The following is a 19,501-nucleotide window of genomic DNA, read 5'->3' on the forward strand; positions in this document are numbered from 1 at the left end:
CAATAATCCCTACCCCAATTCTCCCTAGTCCAATTCTCTCACTCTTCACTAACCTCATCAATTTGACTAAGAAATTCCGGCTGGGTTAAGGTGGGAATTGCCGAAAGTATCAGAAGCCACTGCTAATAGAAGACGTTTAAAAAAAAAAAATACTGAGTACCTCTGAGAGGATGGTGCTTAATAGCATGTATTAACAGTGAAATAATGGGCAAGTTACTCCTCCTGTAAATTTTAGAGCTTGTAATTGCCATTGATGGAAGATGTTCCCATACCAATGAACTCGCCACTCTCTATCTGTTGACCCTTTTTATGTAAAGATGAGACAGATTGAAATTGTGTATACCTAATTTTATTTGAAATACGATGAAACAAATATCTGATTTTTATTTTAAAATAAAAATTTCATTAGGAACTTGATAGCCATCAAACGTGAAATTTCCATTTACAAATGACAAAAATGATTTACATATGACACAATTTACTTGTAAGTCATTTTAAAAGTATACATCAGTTTCAACATGGTTTTATTGTTTGGGTGCTCTTTTGAATTTCCATTTGTGAACTTTTTACATAATTTCGTTGACGTTTTTCTTCTTTCCTGTTCTTTTTTCCTTCCTTCGTGCCTCAACATCTCCCAACATCCCTCTACCCCCTCATCACAAAGCTATCTTCTTTAATGTCAATTGGGTAGTGATGACCTCGAACCTGTGGGAGGCCAGAGCTGCATAAAAGCAGGCTAGAGACAGGAGACTAGACACAAACAGAAGTTTCATTTCAGAGTGAGGTCCAGGGTCTTTGATAATGGAAGTTTCTCCATTTCCCACTTCCCTCTGCCCCCCCATCCCCAGGAGGGCTTTGCTGTTAAATCTGAGGCCACTTCTATTTATGAAAGATTTTGGCCACAATATAATTATTCTTGGATTTTGAGAGAGTTTTCATGGTTAGCATATTTTTTGGGGGAACAATATAAATGTTCTTTGGGAAAAGTCATTGGATCAAGTTTTTTTTTTGAGGTTCTGGCCATCCCGCAGGGCATAAAACCAGAGTTCTGTGACAAGAACAAGAGTACAGTACCTGTTAGTGACAAGGAACAGAGATTCTGAACATATGATGGAAAGCCCTGGGAAATTAGGGCAGGTAAATTCTTCAGTGAATACCTGGTGCTGGTCCAAGCAATACACTTTGCCAGAAGGTGATAATCCTGAGAGCAAAGGTTGTGTTTATGCCAAACTCGGGGCACAGCCACTTGCTGAGTCTTAATGTTGGGAACCAGGATATCTCCAAAATATTTTGAGAGTAATAAGTACACATGATGAAGTTAGTGGCAGTGCAGAGAGTGTGGGAACCTTTCTTTGGTTGTGCAAGCCCAACATGAAAGGATTCACAAACACGAAAAGTTTTAAGTAGCAAAAATGGAAGTTTATTGTTGGATGAGAAGTCAGCTTTGCTAAGAGACCGACTTCATAGTGACAAAGTCCTATTAGGAAAATGGAGGCTGGCACTGAGAAGAGACTGTCTTCTCAGAGGGCAGGGTCCTGACAGACAGCTATACCAAGGGAAAAGGCATAGTCCTGCTTTGAACATTCTGCAAAGAAGTGAGTTTAAAATTGCCCTTTAATAGGGAATCTTGAGGCTCTGGTTTCAGGTTGAAAAGAAAGCCAAAGTCCCCACCCTAGATATCCAATTGAACTTTTGAAGGCTTCTGGAATTTGGAATTTTCTGAAAAGGGTATCAATGGGGTGATTTGCCTTAAAAAAGGCCAGCCAGGGGGATATGCTGTCTTTCCTAGACTCTCTGTGGAGTCTGGGGAGATATGCTTCCCAGAAGGGCCTAAGACTCAAATCTCCCTTCTTTACAGATCAAAGGATACACAATTTTAGAGTGTTAATTTTACAGATTAAAGGGAACACAATTTCATACTCCTGTCACATATAGCCAATCAAAATAAATGAATGATATTGGTCCTATCTAAAAATCTCATCATAGTCATCTGTCTACCAGAAAGTAGAACATGTGTCATTATCAATTTTTCTGCAGCCACAATTGACCCTACATTATCAGAATTCTTACGTCTTAAAATTGCTGTCCTTTACGCTGTTAAAATTGTTTTCAGTTATTAGAACTATAAGAGCATAATAGTCAAACTAGGATTTTACTTTAAAACTTGAGTTTATTTCTTCACTAAATCTCAGCAAAAGCACAAGACAATAGGAAAATATCTAAAGTGTGACCTTTTCTGTTCTACCTATATCTCTTTTCTCATAAGAAGAAACATTTCTTCATATATCAAAAGTCTTGGTCTCTTTAGGTTTGCATCAAAGTTACAAGGTACGCGATTTATTAACAGGATGATAAATTATGACATTGATATAAACGATTACAATATTTTAGCTTTTAGAAAGATAGCCTCTAAACAAAAGAAAGATAACCTCTAAACAAGCAGAAGATCTTGCTTCATACCTTATGAACTTAGGGCCATTCCTTCTACTTCTCTGCATTGCCACTTGAAATCTAACCCTTTATTCCAATTTCTAATAAGGCAGTTCTTTTCTTCACCAATACCAGCCTTGACTCTATTCCTTTCTGTCTTCTCCCAGCAGATTGCCCCATCTTCTTCCTCTAATTTTTCATTTCTTCCAATAACAATTGGTTACTTCCCTGCAGCTTCTCTCTTTTTTGTTTTGTGTTGTTTTTTGCTGAGGCAATTGGGGTTAAGTGACTTGCCCAGAGTCACACAGCTAGGAGGTGTTAAGTGTCTGAGACCACATTTGAACTCAGCTCATCCTGGCTTCAGGATTTGGTGCTCTATGCATTACATCAACTAGCTGCTCCATTGCTTCTCATTCTTGAAAAATCATCTCTTCTTTCTTTCACAGCCAAATTTTTTGAAAAAGTTGTCTACATAATTTGTCTCCATTTCTTTTTCTCCCACATACTGGTCAACCCTTTGCAGATTAGTTTCCTACTTCATCATTCAACTGAAATTGTTCATTCCAAAGTAAACAATGATCTAAATCTAAATTGCCAAATCCAACGGTTAATTTTCCATCTTTACTCTTGATTCCCTTCCTGCAGCATTTGACTTTATTGAACCATGCTTTCCTAGTGGACATTCTCTATTCTATGCATTTCTATAATATTGGTTTTTTTCGTTTTTCTCTTATCTGCCTAACTTGAAATGGCCCTTTTCAATAGCCTCTTTTAGAACATGATTCATGTCCTGCTCCCCAATTGTGAAGATAATCCATATAATTGTCCTATCCCCCTTTTCTTTTTTTCCTTATACTCTCTCAAAAAATTTATGGAATAAGACAAGCATTTCTATAACAGTATAATAAAAGACTGCACATGAAACTGCAAATTGATTATGTATACTTGTTATTTCTTAAATATAAATCTTATAAATTTCTTTTATATATACTCTTTCACTTGGTGATCTCATCCTCTTGTGTATTTAGATACAATTTTATTATCTTTTGTTTTTACATTATCTATATTTCTCACTTTATCTCTCTACTTTGTATACCTTCAACACCCGACTGGTTAGAACTATTCCCTATAATAAAAAAAAAAATAAAGGAGGAAAAGAAATTCAACAAAACTATTTAAAGAAAAATTTGACATAAAATATTACATGTTCTGTAGAAGGTTTAATTGTCATCTCTATCCTAGTTTCTCTCCTGCATTACAGTCTTGCATCACTACTTTTTGGCCATTTCAAAATGGATGTCCTCTCTCTCTCTCTCTCTCTCTCTCTCTCTCTCTCTCTCTCTCTCTCTCTCTGTATATATATATATATATATCTATATCTATCTATCTATATATATAGATAGATATAGATATATATATATCTATCTATATATATAGATAGATAGATATAGATATATATATATATATAGATGTATATGGAGAAAACAAAATGTCTTCAGTTTACATATAAACTGAAGACATTTTGTTTTCTCCATAAATCCATATGTCTTCTGGTGCTTTCCTATTCTGTCAAGGGCATCACCATTCTTATAGTATGTCAATTTATTAATCTTAATGTCATTGTTGACTGCTCTCATCCCAATTATCTAGTGAGCTAACAAATGTCATTTCTTTCTCCACAGTACAATTTAGCTAAATTGTCCTTCTTATGGATATCCATACTTCCCTTCTCCATGCTTTTATCTAGAATGCACTTCTCATCTTAGCCTGTTGAAATTCCTGGTTTCTTTAAAGACTCATCTCACAGAACTTCTGCATGAAATTGTTCCTGGTCATCTTAAGCACTACTTCCCACGAAGCTACCTCTAATCAGGTTTGAATATAGGCATGAATTTTCACGTTGTTCCCCTATCCCCACTATTAGAATGTAAGCTGCTTTAATAAAAGGGATTCCCCCCCCCCTTTTTTTTTTAATTTTATCTCCAGGATCTAGCACAATGCCTGGCACATTGTAGGCACTTAACAAATGTATATTAATTGATTGATTTCCTGTTTCCTCTGCCAATATTGAAGGATATTTGATATATATGTGGGTGTGAGGAGGAGAGATGAGGGAATTGGGGAGAGAGGTCCCAAAAGGAAAAAATCCTACAAGATCCTCTTTCACATTCACATTTCACAAAATTCACATTTCCCTAATCTCTTAGCATCTGGAAGGAGCAAATTATTTTGTATCATCTTAGTTTTAGTATCTTAGGGATAAACTCCAGTTGTTCCTACCCTAGTTACAGTTCTGCCATTTGCACTCTTCCATTCCCAGGACTCTGTGATGTGATTACTCAAAATATGAATCTATTACTACTTATCTAAACCTGTCCTTCCCCCCATACTCTTAGGGGTTTTAAAAAAATATTGTTTTTAAGGTAATCACAACTGATATGATTGTGGAGCTGGATAAGCCACCGCTATATCATGCATATAACCTTGTATGAGTTTTGATAGATTTATTAGTTGTATGAATGCTACAACTTTCCCAAAGGGTGCCCGAGTGACATTGCAGATCTATTAGAAAAGTCGATTTGGGACAAATATCAAGAACAGAAGCTAAGACAAAGTCTTTGTGAATGGCTTGGAAACTGCCTTTCCAGGGAAGTGTTAACCATAGAAAGTAGTCTTAGTTTTCTAGCCAGGGACAATATTTTTTAATAGTAGAAGTCACTCAGAACATATACAATCAGTTCTGGTTGTGGAGGAGGGATGGTGACCTTGTCCCTCTTTCTGGATTTAGTATTTCTGTCAGTGAGTACTAGAGATTGTTTCTCTTTGTCCCACTGATCCTCAAAAGACTGGCCTGAAGAACACATGGAAAAGTTTGTTCTTCCCTTCCATTGCAGGAGTACTTCTCTTCCATGACAGCATGATTTATGAAGATGGCTGCAGGGAATCTGGGAAAGGTGCTTGCTCCAGTCTTGAGACAAAGTTGCTTTGGGGATATATAGATGGTGCTTGGAAGCTTTTGTTCTAGGGGAAAAGTCTTTAGAGATCATGCTCTAGAGGAAATGGGAGGAACCTCCCTCCCAGGCCTAAGAAATGCTTTTCTACTTTTCAAATCCCTATCCTATATGCACATATATCCTATGTGCACACATAGGACACCCAGTTATATCATTAAGGGTTTTGGTTGTTAGGAGAATCAATGACTCAAATTCCTAAATAGACTGCTGAGCCAAATATGAGGAGTGTTTCTAGAAGTTCAGTTGTTTGAGGGAGGGTCAAAAATATTCAAGAAATGAGAAATAGAAACAATATCTGAATCCCAAAGCAATCTTAGAGAAGGTAGAGAAGGGAAAAAAGTTGGTCAGGATGTACCTGCTCATAAGAGAGGATCAAGGTATCATTTGATGCTACTATAACATAAATATCATTGGATGAAGAATCTCTTCATTTCTGAATGTATTATTCCAGGTTACTGTAACTTGGAGTCTGGAAAAATGGAAAAAGAAAGTGTGAATGTTTGGTAGCCTTCAGACCATTTTAAGTAACAATAGGACTGGGTCTCCGTACTTTTGAAGGATCTTCTGCTCCTACTTAAATATGTCTCTTAGAGATCTACCTCTCCAAGATTCTAAGATCACAGATTCTAAGAGTTGGCAGAGATGTCAAGAGATCCTCTGGTAGAAAGCCTTTATATTTTTAAAATTAAATGTTTTCCTAATAAACAAAAGTAGCTTTCCCCATTCCCCTCTATCGATTAAAAAAAGAAAATTAAAACCTTTGTAATTATTCATAGTCAAGCAAAACAAATTATAACCATAGCTATATTTTGAAACCATCACATTCTGCATTCTGAGACCATCACAGCTCTTTGAAGAGATGGGCAGCATGTTTCATCATTGGTAAAATACTTCATCTTTAGACTTGAGAATGTTAAACTAAGAATTCCTAACCTCAATTTAGTAACATTTTATTTCTCTAATCTCAAAAAGTGTTATAAAATTCCCTCTTCTCCCATGATCTATGTTGGACTTTCATTTTAAAATATAATACCCTGCTTACCTTATCAGACCTCTAAATCTTTTCCTGATCTAGGAAGTAGGAAGGAATATACAAATATATAAATCAAAGATTCAATATTTGTTGACCTCAAAATCCCAAATTATCCTAAATTATTTCCTTTTAAATGTAATGTTTGTCTAGTCACTGAGTACAACATAAGATATCTGAGATGCCTTCTCCCCTCCTCAACCCTATTTTCAAAGAAGAAAATAAATTTCTATCTCCCAGAATTAAATGGCTCAGTTAATGAAATGTTAGGCTAATTTCTAAATACCAGACTGGGGAGGTCCTGCCCTTTTTCTGATTAACATATAAAGGCTCAAGGAAGCTTCTACATGAGTGGGAGGATGGGTATTCCTCATCAGCTTCTTTCTGCCCACCCTGCAGCTGCTCTGTCCTTGCCATTCTAACTATAGGACATTTATATGGAGAAGAATATGTTACAGAAGCAGATCTGCAAGATGGAACCGAGATGTGCCAAATGAGACCAATATTTTTAGACATGGTCAATGTGTTGATGATGTGTTTTGCCCAACTATATTTATTCTTAGGAAAGGGCTTATAGAGGGGTGTGTATGTGCTCATGAATTAGTGAGTAGTGAAAAATGAACTAAAAGAGCATCAATAAAATATTTAAAATATACAAGAAAATAAAAGCAGATGAAGGAACAATTGGGGCAGTTTTGTTCCCCCTTTGTTTAAAAAAAAAAAAAAACAGCACCAACCTGTAACATAATCACAACAAGTTAATGATTTCATATATAATTTTGTGAGCTCTTTCAGAGCAGGGTCTTTTGCTTTTTTTTTTTTTTTTTTTTTTTGTAATCTCAGATTTAGCATAGTGTTGGGGCACAGGACAGGCAGTTTACTAAGTAGTAGTTGACTGACTTGAAATATTGTTGATTGCTAGTTTCATAATAAAAAAAGAAAAAAATCAGTAAATTATTGATTTCTTAAAGATATTCAGATTTTTTGCTAAAGCACAGCCTTAGAAGTATTTGATTTATAGAATTTTCAGTCTCCTTCTAAGGGTTTTGCTAACACCCCAAACCACTTTGATGAGAGTAAAATTCTGTATGTTCTAAGTGAGCCCTGTAAAATTATGCAAAATCACCAAAAAAAGTATCTTTTGATCTACAAACCCAAATGGTCTTACATCCTCTTGGAGCAAGATAAGCTTTCTTGGAGGAAGTCACAACCCACCAGCAAGATTTCATATCCACTATAGACCTCCCTTAGACTCATGTATAAAATGGGTCTTCAAAAAATGACTCTTTGCAGATCACTTCTCTCTTGAGAAACACCAAATCCCTCTTGGTGTTTCTTTAACAATAAAGGGTTTTTTTGTTTTTATTTTTGTTTTGTTTTTTTACCATAGCCTTTGGGTTTAGCAACTTCAAAGGAACCAGGACCTTGGAGAACATGGAACACCACCTATTCTTGCCTAACCTCTTCTTCAGTACCCTCATCCCTCATCAACTTCCCCATGACCTTTTTTTTTTTTTTTTAAACACTTTCTGCCTTGAAAAGTTGCTGTTCAGTCATTTCTGACTCTTCATTCCACCATTTAAGGTTTTCTTGGCAAAGATACTAGAGTGCTTTGTCATTACCTTTTTTTTTTTAAGCTTTATTTTCAAAACAATTGCACGGATATTTTTCAACATTGACTCTTCCATAGACTTGTGTTTCAGATTTTCCCATTCTTCCCCTCATCCCTTCCCCTAGATGGCAAACAATTCAATATATGGTATACTTGTTAAAATATATGTTGCCATTACCTTCTCTAGTTCCTTTTATAAAAGAGGAAACTGAGGCAAACTGAGTTAAAGGACTTGCCCAGGGTCACACAGCTAGTGAAGTATGAAGAGATGGGATTTGAATTTGGGTCTTCCTGACTCAAGGCTCAGCACTCTATTCACTATACCATCCAAAAGAGGTTATCTCTATTCTAATCAGTTACTGATTTCATAGGGATTGGAGCAAAGAAGGAAGCAAAGGGGAATTTAATTTTATAGGTCGGGTAGGAGTCCAATCCACTCTGCCTCTGATGGAGATAAGGATTTTTACCAATAATGCCTTATCAGACATATCTAACAGGGTTCCCCAACAACCTCCATTAGTAACTGATTAATAAGAGTGAACTTGGAGGCAAGCCAAGCGCCAAGAGACTGCTGAATTTAATAATTCCTAAAATTTGATGCTGCACTAATAGATCTTTCTATTAATAACCTGTAACTACCCACCTGGACTAGAATTTAAGCTGTCTGCAACTTCCTTTGTTACTTAGCAAAAAAGGTTTCACCTGCCTAGCTCTCCTGAAGGCATTGGAGTATTGCTGGAGTATTTCTTCACTCATGACATGGCTCTCTAGCTTATAGCTTCTTGCTCCTTTATGGTCTGAGATTGATTTACTTTTTATTTTTTAAATTAATATTTATTTTGCTGAGGCAATGGGGGTTAAGTGATTTGTTCAGGGTCACATAGCTAGGAAGTGTTAAGTGTCTGAGACCAGATTTGAACTCAAGTCCTCCTGACTTCAGGCCTGGTGCTTTATACACTGCATCAGCTAGCTGAGATTTACTCCTTCCTCCATTTCCCACCATGGAATGCAACTGTTTTCTCACTGGTTAGTCCCACCCCTGGCTCCAGATGGGGTCTTCCTGACTCAAGGCTTTTTCCTCAAAGGAAAATAATAAGTTGTTTTCAGGCTCTCTGGCTACAGTAATCAGCATCCAAGCTCTGGGACCCTGAACTAGTTAAAAGATGTTCTTTGTAACCTCTTCTGAGTGATACTTGAGCTCCCTGGCTCTTGCCCTACTTATGATATTAGTAGAATCTAGGACAGTGAATAAAGCAAGAATCCATGTCAGGGGCCCTAGTTGCCCCGGGCTACACATGTATTAGTGTCATTGTAAATGGATCCTTATTACCAGAGGGGCATCCTGCCAAGGCCAGCAAGGAAGGGAAATGCTGTGCTTTGCTCACCTGTCCAGGGGACATGGGGTCTTCTCTAGACAAAGAACTCTGCAGCTTCATGGACCCAGGGCTCTGAGGACCAGCAGCAGCAGCAAGAGGAGAAGGAGGTGGAGGAAGAAACAAATCTACAGATTCTGAGGCTGGAGAGACAGGGTTGTAGGCAGGAGACTCTTGGGACAAATGGCGGTGGAGGAGCTTCAGAATGATGTTGAGGTCTGAAGACATCTGAGATTCCAACCTGCCAAATAGATCAGGGTTGAATGGAGAGACCAGGGGCCAAAGCAGATTGGAAAGGATAGCTCTCTCTTCTCAGCCTTGAAGGTTAAGTGACAGTTTTGCCCTTCTCTCTCTATCACTGTTGGCCTATAATTCTCACTATTCTATGCCTCCAGCAGAACCTTGGCACCCACAGGCTGGATCTGCTTTTACCCCATTAAGGATGGTGAGACTGACCATTCCCCTGGCTCTCTTTGGGGTTCTGAGAGAGATTATTTAGCTAATTATGTTTAATGGTATTTAGATTGAGAGATTTATAGGCAATAAAAATATATGTATTTTCAGGCCATTATCTCTACTTCTTCTCTACCTGATAGTACTCTGCTCTCAGAAGCACCATGGGCTTTGATGGGCCAAGAAGATACTTTTAGCCAAACCACGATATTTAACCCACACCTGTTCTCTACCTCCCTGGTACTTGAGGGCTACAGGCAGTCCTATCTTGCTGATTTTCTTATCCTTAGCACTTGGCACAGTGACTGGCATGTAGCAGCACTTAATAAATTCTTCTACAGCCTCCCTCCCTCTATATGTTGGTGTGTATGTATATATACATACATTTATCATGTATGTTTGTATACACACATATGTTATGTATCGATGCATGTGTGTACCTGTTATTCTATTTCTAATACAACATTTCTTAACCTAATATCCACATACCCCTTAGATTTCAGGGAATCAGGGAACTTGAATGGAGGAAAAATTATATCTTCATTTTTTTTTTACGAACCATTGGTTTTTTTTGTAAGTCTATGTATTTTATTTTTAAATATTAATTTAATTTATGAATTTAAAAGCATTTCTAATTCAAGAGGGTTCTTAACTCAATATTCACAGAACCCTTAGATTTCAGGGAATCTGAATGGAGGAAAAGCTATATTTTTATTTTTTACTGACCTTTGGCTTTCCTTATGCCTATATATTATTTTTTTAAATGTTGATTTAATTTATGTATTTAAAAGCATTCTGGGATGATATCCCTAGGCTTCACCAGACTGACAAAGGAATTTCCCAAATTATTTATTTATTTAATCTATCTACATAGTTGTATAGTTCTAATATTTAGAAAATATAATAGGAATATTATATAAATATCATATAAAAGATTTCCTCACTGGGAAAGATGCCTTTTAAAATCCTATTTTCAAATTTAAGAGTCTGTGGTCTGTCAATAAAAAGTGGTCATTAACATACATGACATTCATTATGTCCCTTGTTGATCAATAGGAGGAGCTCTTACAGCACCAATTCCAAGGCCTACCTTTTAACTTCTTTTTCCCTCCTTGCTGCCTAGTCAAAATGTTCTGGAGCCAGCATCTCACCTGTTTAGCTGAATCCTGAGACACTCCAACCTGGAGCCCAGATCTCTTGGCCAGCTATCCTGACCTCCATCCTGGGCCAGAGATAAATGCTGGGGAGGCATCCGAGGAGGAACTGCAGGATTGTCAGCCCAGAATTCAAGCACATCTTGAGTGCCTGGGAACCTGTGTCTGGCTGCAAATGAGAAGAGGAAACCAGGGGAAGGTAGGAGGTAGACTCTGGCTTGATCTGATCCACCAAGGCCAGTTTCTGCCTACCTAACCACCTTCCCATTCCCTCCACTTTCTTCCCTCCCTGCCATGATAGAACCAGTCTGGGAGAGGGAAGAAGAGATACTTACCCGAGTATTTCTGGGTACTGCTGCCTGCCTGAGCTAGGGAATCGCCTTTGGGACTGATGAGGTTAAGGCTGGCAGAGGAGAACTCTTCCTGAGAACAAGGATAGGCTCTGTGTCCTGAGAAGTTGGAGGGGCTTGGAGGTCTGGTCTCAGGCTCACTACTTAGTGAATTGGTCAAGCTGTTGCTACAGAATTCATCCCATGGGGCCTTTCCAGGGGACCCCTGCAGGTGGGTCAGTGGTGACTTCCTTGATGCTTTCATACCATCCAGCCCTGGAGAGAGACCTAGAGAGGAAGCCATTAAGGGAAAGGACTATGGAGGGTCCTTATAAAGGAACTGAATATACTTACTCCCAAACTGAGTTTCCAAACAGAAGGAAAAGCTTTCCACACCTTTACTCCAGGAGTTGTTATTAATGGAAAATAAGAATCAAGGTTTGAGAGACTAGGCTTTTCCCTTCAGGGTCAGAAGCTAAGGGATTCTTATTCACTTACCTGGCTGATCTCTCATAAATGTAACCCTCCCCCAAAAGAGAGGATGAAGTTGAAAAACCCCTGGGAGGGGGAATGGAGGGGGGAACAATATTGACAATGGCTGGGGGTGGGGTGGGGAAAAGGGAGGGACTAGTTCTGCTTACCCAACTTGTAATGTTTTACAACAGACTGAGAAGGCTTGTCCCAGTGGTAAGGGACCTCCTGGTCCTGGCTGGCTGGTGATGGGGGAATCCTGTCTACCTTCGGGGAACAAGAGCTTTGTGTAACAGGCAGCCAGAGCATTTCCTCATTGGGGCCTTCCCTGATCACACCCCCACTGCCTCATTAGGGCCCTTGATATATTCTAATTTCCTTGTAATTACCTATCTTTGCATGTATTTTGTTCCCCTACCCCTATCTTCCAATACATTGAGCTAGAGGGCAGGGTCTATCTATTTTTTGTCTTTGTACTCCCAGCTCCTATTATAATGCCTTAAACTATTGAATTGTTATGGCATTAGTCAGATGGGGCTGCTATGCTGATCCACTCTCTTAATACTCCTGCCTTGTGGTACTCCTCCTGAGCAAGTTCCTTTTTTTGACTCACATCATGAAGGTTGAAGGTGATCTCCAGTTTGCTCCAAAAGCTCTCAGAGAAGGCAGGGTACAATTCTAGCACCTCCAGCAAATCTTCCCGTTGGATCTTGTGCAAGTCACAGTAGGTCAGTGCCCGCACATCTGCGTTGGACTTGCCTGGCCGACTCTTGAGGCTGATGGGCTCCCCGAAAATGTCATTCTTCCCTGCTGACCCAAGGTAAAAACAAGTGCTTGTGGGCAGGGATTTGGCATAGGTCCTTCTACTCCCAAGTTGTCACCCTCTTTATTGTGCTAAGAGATAGATGGCCCTCCAGATTACTCTTTAACTTCTAATCCATCTTCTCCCAGAATTGCTCCTAGACTGGGTACTTGGTGTAGTCTTAGTATTGCTCTCTTGGACTGAATTCTAAGGAAAAAGCTGGCTAACGAGCTGGAAGATACCTCTAGATCCTCACAGATCATAAAATCCTGCATCCCTTCTTTTTTCTCACTATGTTACTCATTTTTATTCATACTGACCCAGTGGCCAAGCGTCCTCGTATTGTCCCCTGGCTGCTCATAGTCCCTCACTGTAGCTGCCTGGAAAATGCCAATAATTCAAACTCTAACCCTTCGGTCATATCAAGACCTACTCTTCGGTGTCCTCAGGGATCTGTTCTCTGAGAAAATGGGTTGTAATAGGTCCTTCACCTTTAAGGAATGGGTGATTGCTGGTGAAAATTCCAAATCCTGGCCAATGGAGGAGATATTTGGGGGGATAGGGAGGCCTTAGGAATCTCTCAACTGCTCTATGCTTGCATATGCCCAGTAATTAGGAACATCCCTTATATCATATTGAATTTGCTTTTTGTTTCAAAACAGAATTATAGAATTTTAGATTTATTGTTAAAGGAAGTCAGAAGTCATCTAGTTCAAACTAAGCCTAAAAAGGAGAGGCAACTTGCTAAAAATTCACTATGAATTATTATTTACCAACCCTGAATGGTGAAACATTCAAACATTGCCTTAGCCATCAACCCTCTACCCCTTTCCCACCCCAAACCCCAGTTTGCCTCCTCTTTAGACATTTAGACTCAAATGTCTAAAATAATCAATTGGTTCCAGGTCCAATTGGTAGTATTGAGTGAAAAATAGCAATGGTCATAAGGGGCTTGCTCTTTAATTAAAATATTGTGCATTTATCCTTCCTGAAAAAGGATAGGTGTTCTAGGGTCATCCTCGAGGTGAACCCCTTGGGGACAAGCTTCTGGCTTCATTTAATGCTCCCTCTTTCCCATACCTACAGGGAATTTTGAGAATATTCCTGCATTGAGCCAAATGTTGTCTAAAATCCCTTCTAATTTGGAAGATCCTAAATAATTTATTTTGAGGTATTATTTTAGGTATTAAAGCAAATGCCTTGCTTTAAATTATTCCATATTTCATGTTTGGACATATTACAGCCAGCATGTATATATGACTTTAAGTTGTGCAAAGCACTTTACAAATGTTATCTTATTTGATCCTCACAACACTGGGATATAGACACTATTATTATTTTATAAATGGAAAAATTGGGGCTGAGAGGTGTGAAGTGACTTGTTTAGGGTAACACAGCTAGTAAGTATCTGAAGTTGGATTTGAACTTTCCATACATAATTTAACCATAAATAAATACATACAACCATGCAAACATAATAGGTCAAGTATATGTATAGTCATGCATACATACAGAGAGGAACACATAAAGTCAGGCAACACAATATAGATATGAATGCATAATACAGTCATGCATACAAAATACAAACATGTATATATAAAACACATACACATATAGTCAGGCAGACATACCTATAGTCATGTGTACATAATATCGGCATACAAATAGCCATACATGTACACCCACATATAGTCATGAACATATAATATAGTCAGATAGTCATGTATACATTAATGTATAAATACATACAGTTGTACATATCTACACATAGTCATGTATACATAATAGTCTGGTGTACAGCCATGGATTCAGTCATAAATACATATATAACATGACAATATAGTGACAGGGGGAAAAAGCAGCAATTAGGTTAAAATCTTCTATTGCTTTCTTGTGTGACCTTAGGAAGGGCATTGTATTTCCCTAAGTCTTATATCCCTCTTTGTAAAATGAGGGTGTTGGATTAGATGGCCTTCAAAGACCCTTCCTGCTCTATATCAGTGATTTTTACAATCTTAGATTTTCTTTATTTCCCTGCTTTCCTCCCTCCCCCTCTCATCTCCAGTCTAGTGAAAGGAACATTTATTTCTTATTTCCACTCTTGGCTTTCATTCAAGGAATTGTGTGACTGCTTAAGGCACTTTCACCTCTTAAGCTTCAGCTTCCTCAATTGTTAAAAAACTAAAAACTTTGAAACCTTTAGGGATCTGTGATTCCATCATTATGATCTCTTCCTCCACCAGTAGAGATCCCAATTCTTCTATACAGTTGCTGTGATAAAAACCCCTCAAACCTGGGCAACTAAGCTTCTGGGGATAATCTTTTTTTTTTTTTCTCACTAGGGGAAAATGATAATATAATACCTTAAAGCACTATATAAACAGAACTAGTGATTATATGGACAGCTTGGCAGAATGATACAGTATTCTATTTGAGGCAAGGAAGACCTGTATTCAAATCTCATCTTGGATATATACTATATACTTGGTTCAAATCCTATCTCTGACATATACTTACCTTGGAGTCAAACTTCTTATGTGAACTAGGTCAAATGCTATAAGACTTACCTGTTAAGTCATAAATGCTATCAATTGGTGGAGTACCAAAATGGTAGTGTTTATAACTTAACAGGTTTAATGGTAGTGTTTATAACTTAACTAGGAGAATTCCCAATATTGGTAAGCACAGGTTATTTGTGTATTGTTTTTATGCACCTTTGATATATAGAGAGGCAGAATGATGTAATGGATAGAGAAGCCAACAAGCTTGAGCTATCTTTGTATAAGACCCCCTTCTGCAACATCTCCACTCTTTTTGTGAAGAGGGAGGACCCTTTAACTTTCATTCCATTTAAGACTCTCTCTGATTTTGGATAATTTCCCCCATCCACCAAATCCTCAATTCTCACCCATTGTTTCTGGTTCTAATCTCTCAAGTCAAGTTAAACAAATGCAATTTCTCTGCATTTGATAGATTTTCAAGTAATTGAAGATAATTATCATAATCATACTTCCCTCTTCTCCCAACTCCCTTTTTCTTCAGGCTAAAAGCTCTCAATTCCTTTTACTGATCCTTAGGTGATATGATTTCAAAAGGAATTTCAATTATGATGTGAGAAACCACCCAATGTAACTCGTCTCTTCCCAAAGAAAGCCCCAACATCTTTGACATATGTGATGCTACCCCAAATGACAGAAAGATATGGCCAGACACAGGCATAGGGCAGATGCCAGGACATATTCTCTAGGAATACATGAGTACTCTGGGGACTAGTTAGGGGCCCTCTTTCTCTTGACCCCCTGAATTCCCCATCTCGGATTGCTTAGCCTATCCCACCTAGAATGGCCACAACAATGTCCTCACGAAGAATCTCAATGGAGCCTCTGGAAATGAAGTAGAGTGTGGTCAGCACGTCCCCATAATGCACCAATGTATCTCCTGGAGGTGCATGTGTGGTCTTGAATCTCATGGCCAAGGCACGAAGGCAGCCCTTGCTGGCACCCTGGAAAGCCTGGCAGTGTTGCAGCAGAGTACGGTTCAGATGCAAGCAAATGTCTGCCTGCAAACACTCAGGAAAGCCCTTCAGCACCTGTGGAACAGTGTGGGATGTAAAGGGGTAGGGGAAACAGGATCAGGAGTGACAAGAAAAGTGGAGTTAGAAAGAAAGGGTCTAGCCTTTAGGGAAAGGCTCCCAAGGATGTAATTGAACAACTTATAATGTTTTAGGGACACTGCCAATCAGAGGAAGCCATCAATCCTGAGGGGATCTTAAGGAACACTGTATCAGGTACCAGAAAAGTTCCTACCATAAAGGCCTCAGTAGCTGAGTTCTGGAGTTTGGAGTGGTTTGGGGAAGGGATTAAATCAGATCCATCCAGAAAGGGAGGAGAGGTAAAAGACTTAGGAAAAAAATAGCAAAGGGAAGGGATTAGAAACCTATATGACTTCCTTGGTCAAAACCTGAGCTTTATAGCCACCTACTAATCTCTACCTTCACTCCTGGAAAAAAAGGCACAAATATTAGGGATGGACACAGAATAGGATTTTTTTTAAAAAGAAGGGATGTTGTTCAATCATTTCAGTCATGTCAAACTCTTCATGACCCATTTGAGGTTTTAGTGGCAGATATTAGAATGGTTTGCCATTTCCTTCTCCAGCTCATTTTGCAGCTGAGGAAATTGAAGCAGTGACTTGCCCAAGATCACACAATTAGCTAAGTGTCTGAGGCGAGAAAGATGAATTTACCTGACTTCAAATATAGCACTAGGTCACCTAGTTGCTCTCAAATTGTGGGGTATACTTTCATAACTAGGAACAAAGAAGAAATAGGAATAGTTCTTTCCCATATGATTACTCACTTGCCTTCTCCTTTCTCATTCATTCATTAATTTATTATGCACTTTCTGTGTGTGTAGTGTAGAGCACTGTACAAGGTACCATGGATGTGGGAGAGATATAGACTTAAGGTCTTAACAACACTAATCAACTACTTTCTCTTCACTTATTCATTTACTCATTCAGGGGAAGAAAGAATTTAAAGAGCTAAGCAGTTGCCTTACTGGCCATTAATTAATTAATCAAATATTTCAGCCCTGTCAGTAAGTCCCTGCACCTTCTTTCAACTTCCAATCTGGAAATCTGGGGAGTAAAGAAAATGACTGTTGGTGGGATTAGAGAGTAGTAGTACTTTTATAAGGGTAGCCAGGTTGTACAATGAATAGAATCTTGGCTTGGAGTCAAGAAGATTCATCTTCCTGAATTCAAATCTGGTCTTAGACATTTGCTAGCTGTGTGACCCTAGACAACAACTTAACCCCATTTGCCTCAGTTTCCTTATTTGTAAAATTGAACTGAGGAAGAAAATGGCAAACTACTTTAGGATCTTTGTCAAGAAAAACCCAAATGCTGAGCTTGTAGGAAAAAAAATAACCCCAAAGTGGGGTCATGGAGAGTTGGATATGATTGAAATGACTGAACAGCAACAAAAATACCTTCACTGTCTCCCAGTAATGGTATCATCTCAGTTCTTAGGTATAGTGTTAACATGGACTCTGTAATGACTTTGCTAGCCTGTTAGAGTTACCCAACCAACTAACTAGTCAGAAAAAAACTTCTGAAGTCCCAAACTGCTTGACAAAGCAGTGATCCTTTTTGAGTGAATTGTAGATGAATTTGGAGATGTTTGTAATTGCCACAGGACCAGCTTTGAACAGCTCAGCGCCAACCTTGAGCTACAACTGTAGACTCAAGACCTTGTTCAGGACTTTCTAAATATCCTGCTCCCTGGCTTATTGTATTTTTGGATGTCGTCTCTTAAACCCCATTCCCCACTGGAAAGTCTCTAGAAATTATATTATCTTACCCTTTTCCTATCCTCTCTTTGACAATTCTCTCCCTCTTCTCTTGCAAGCTCTCTCTTGAAAGTTCTTTTGCTCAGACAATAAATGCCTTTATAATCTATCATTGAACTGTTTCATTTAGGTTCCTCTTTTTGGGCTGGAGGTGTGGTGATGTCTTCCTTTAACACTCGAATTTATTCATGAGTATAAAGTAAAAATACAATTTATCAAGATATCTGGGCAGAATGGGCCCCAGTACCATTATGAAAATTATTAACAACCAATCCAGAGCCCCACCTTTTCCCTCTACTTCCTATAGTTTGCATTAAGTTTCCATAACAATATTCACTCAGGACCATAGAATGATAATTTAAGAGCTTGTAAGGGTTCTGAGAGGACATCTAGTTCAACCTTAATTTAAAGACAAAAGTACAGATAAGCCCAATTAGCTTGAGGTCAAAGAGGTAATTAATAGCATTCAGATCCTTTGATTTCAAATCCATCACTCATTCCTCTATACCACAGCCCCCCTTTTATTGCCTGACCTCCTTTATAGTCATAGACAAGTATCTAAGACATAAAGTAATGGTATTGCTGATAGACCTTCCCTTTCTTGCAGGGTACCTGCCTGGGTATGGGAAGCAAAGACTACATTTTCAAACTACTTAGAGAGTCTAAAGATTCCATTCTCCGTAAAGGAGGAAAGAAGCTCTCGGAACTATGGGATATAGCTCTGGTTACCATACTATCATGATATGCTACAAGCAATAAATAGAATCCTGGCTCCTGGGCTGTGGCTTTTGCCATAGTACTGTTATTTTTGCCTCCACTAAGGTCTTCAAGCAAGCTCAAGTTGATGCTTTCTTAGTTTCCTTGATAAGTTATGACTGGCCTGAGGATTCTGGGCCAGAAGCATGGTATTAAATAGGATCAATATATGGATTTATTCTGGATCTATAATTTCACTGGTTATAGAGAACACCTGATAGGGAAACTTCCTTCTACCAATGTTGCTAAGAACTCAGTCTCAAAGAGTAGTACTGAGAGGTTACTTGCCCAGAGTCACATAGCCAGTGACATCAGAGGCAATTACTAGAATCCAGGTTTTCCTAGTTCTCTACTACATATCTCTCACTGTATCCATATCCCAACTAAAACCCAACTTTCAAATAATATTTAAAATGAAGAAAAACAATAAGCAAACCTATGTGTTGTACTTGTGTTTTGCCTTGAAGATAATTTTTTTCTGTGTGGGTATTTCTACACCAAAGATCCTGCTTCAGCAAATGAACCATCATGTTTTAGTAGTAGAACAGTCAAAGAACACTTATTGAAAGAAACAAAAAAAACATTTGAACAGATGGCTCAAGAAAAAATGCTTGTTATGTGCTCACTAATTGTTCTTTCCTCATTTAGTTTAGACATTATCTGAAGCTTATTTTGTTAGCTATAGCCATCATGTTATATACCGTCGGGATATATTGTCCCACATTC

General features: G+C 38.4%; 1 protein-coding gene across 1 annotated transcript in view; it reads right to left on the reverse strand.

Annotated features, from left to right (window-relative positions):
- Positions 1 to 645: 645 nt before the first annotated feature.
- The window catches only part of KCNH6 (potassium voltage-gated channel subfamily H member 6), a 43,298-nt gene continuing 24,442 nt past the window's right edge, over positions 646 to 19,501 (reverse strand). Inside the window, exons 8-14 of the mRNA XM_074264753.1 lie at positions 16,005 to 16,257; positions 12,480 to 12,673; positions 12,037 to 12,133; positions 11,402 to 11,683; positions 11,064 to 11,235; positions 9,472 to 9,700; positions 646 to 705 (exon numbers count right to left, since the gene is read on the reverse strand). Coding sequence (XP_074120854.1) covers positions 646 to 705; positions 9,472 to 9,700; positions 11,064 to 11,235; positions 11,402 to 11,683; positions 12,037 to 12,133; positions 12,480 to 12,673; positions 16,005 to 16,257 — 1,287 coding nt within the window. The remainder of the gene's footprint in view (positions 706 to 9,471; positions 9,701 to 11,063; positions 11,236 to 11,401; positions 11,684 to 12,036; positions 12,134 to 12,479; positions 12,674 to 16,004; positions 16,258 to 19,501) is intronic.

The sequence above is a fragment of the Sminthopsis crassicaudata genome, chromosome 4 (genome assembly GCF_048593235.1).
Source record: "Sminthopsis crassicaudata isolate SCR6 chromosome 4, ASM4859323v1, whole genome shotgun sequence".
NCBI classification, from domain to species: domain Eukaryota; kingdom Metazoa; phylum Chordata; class Mammalia; order Dasyuromorphia; family Dasyuridae; genus Sminthopsis; species Sminthopsis crassicaudata.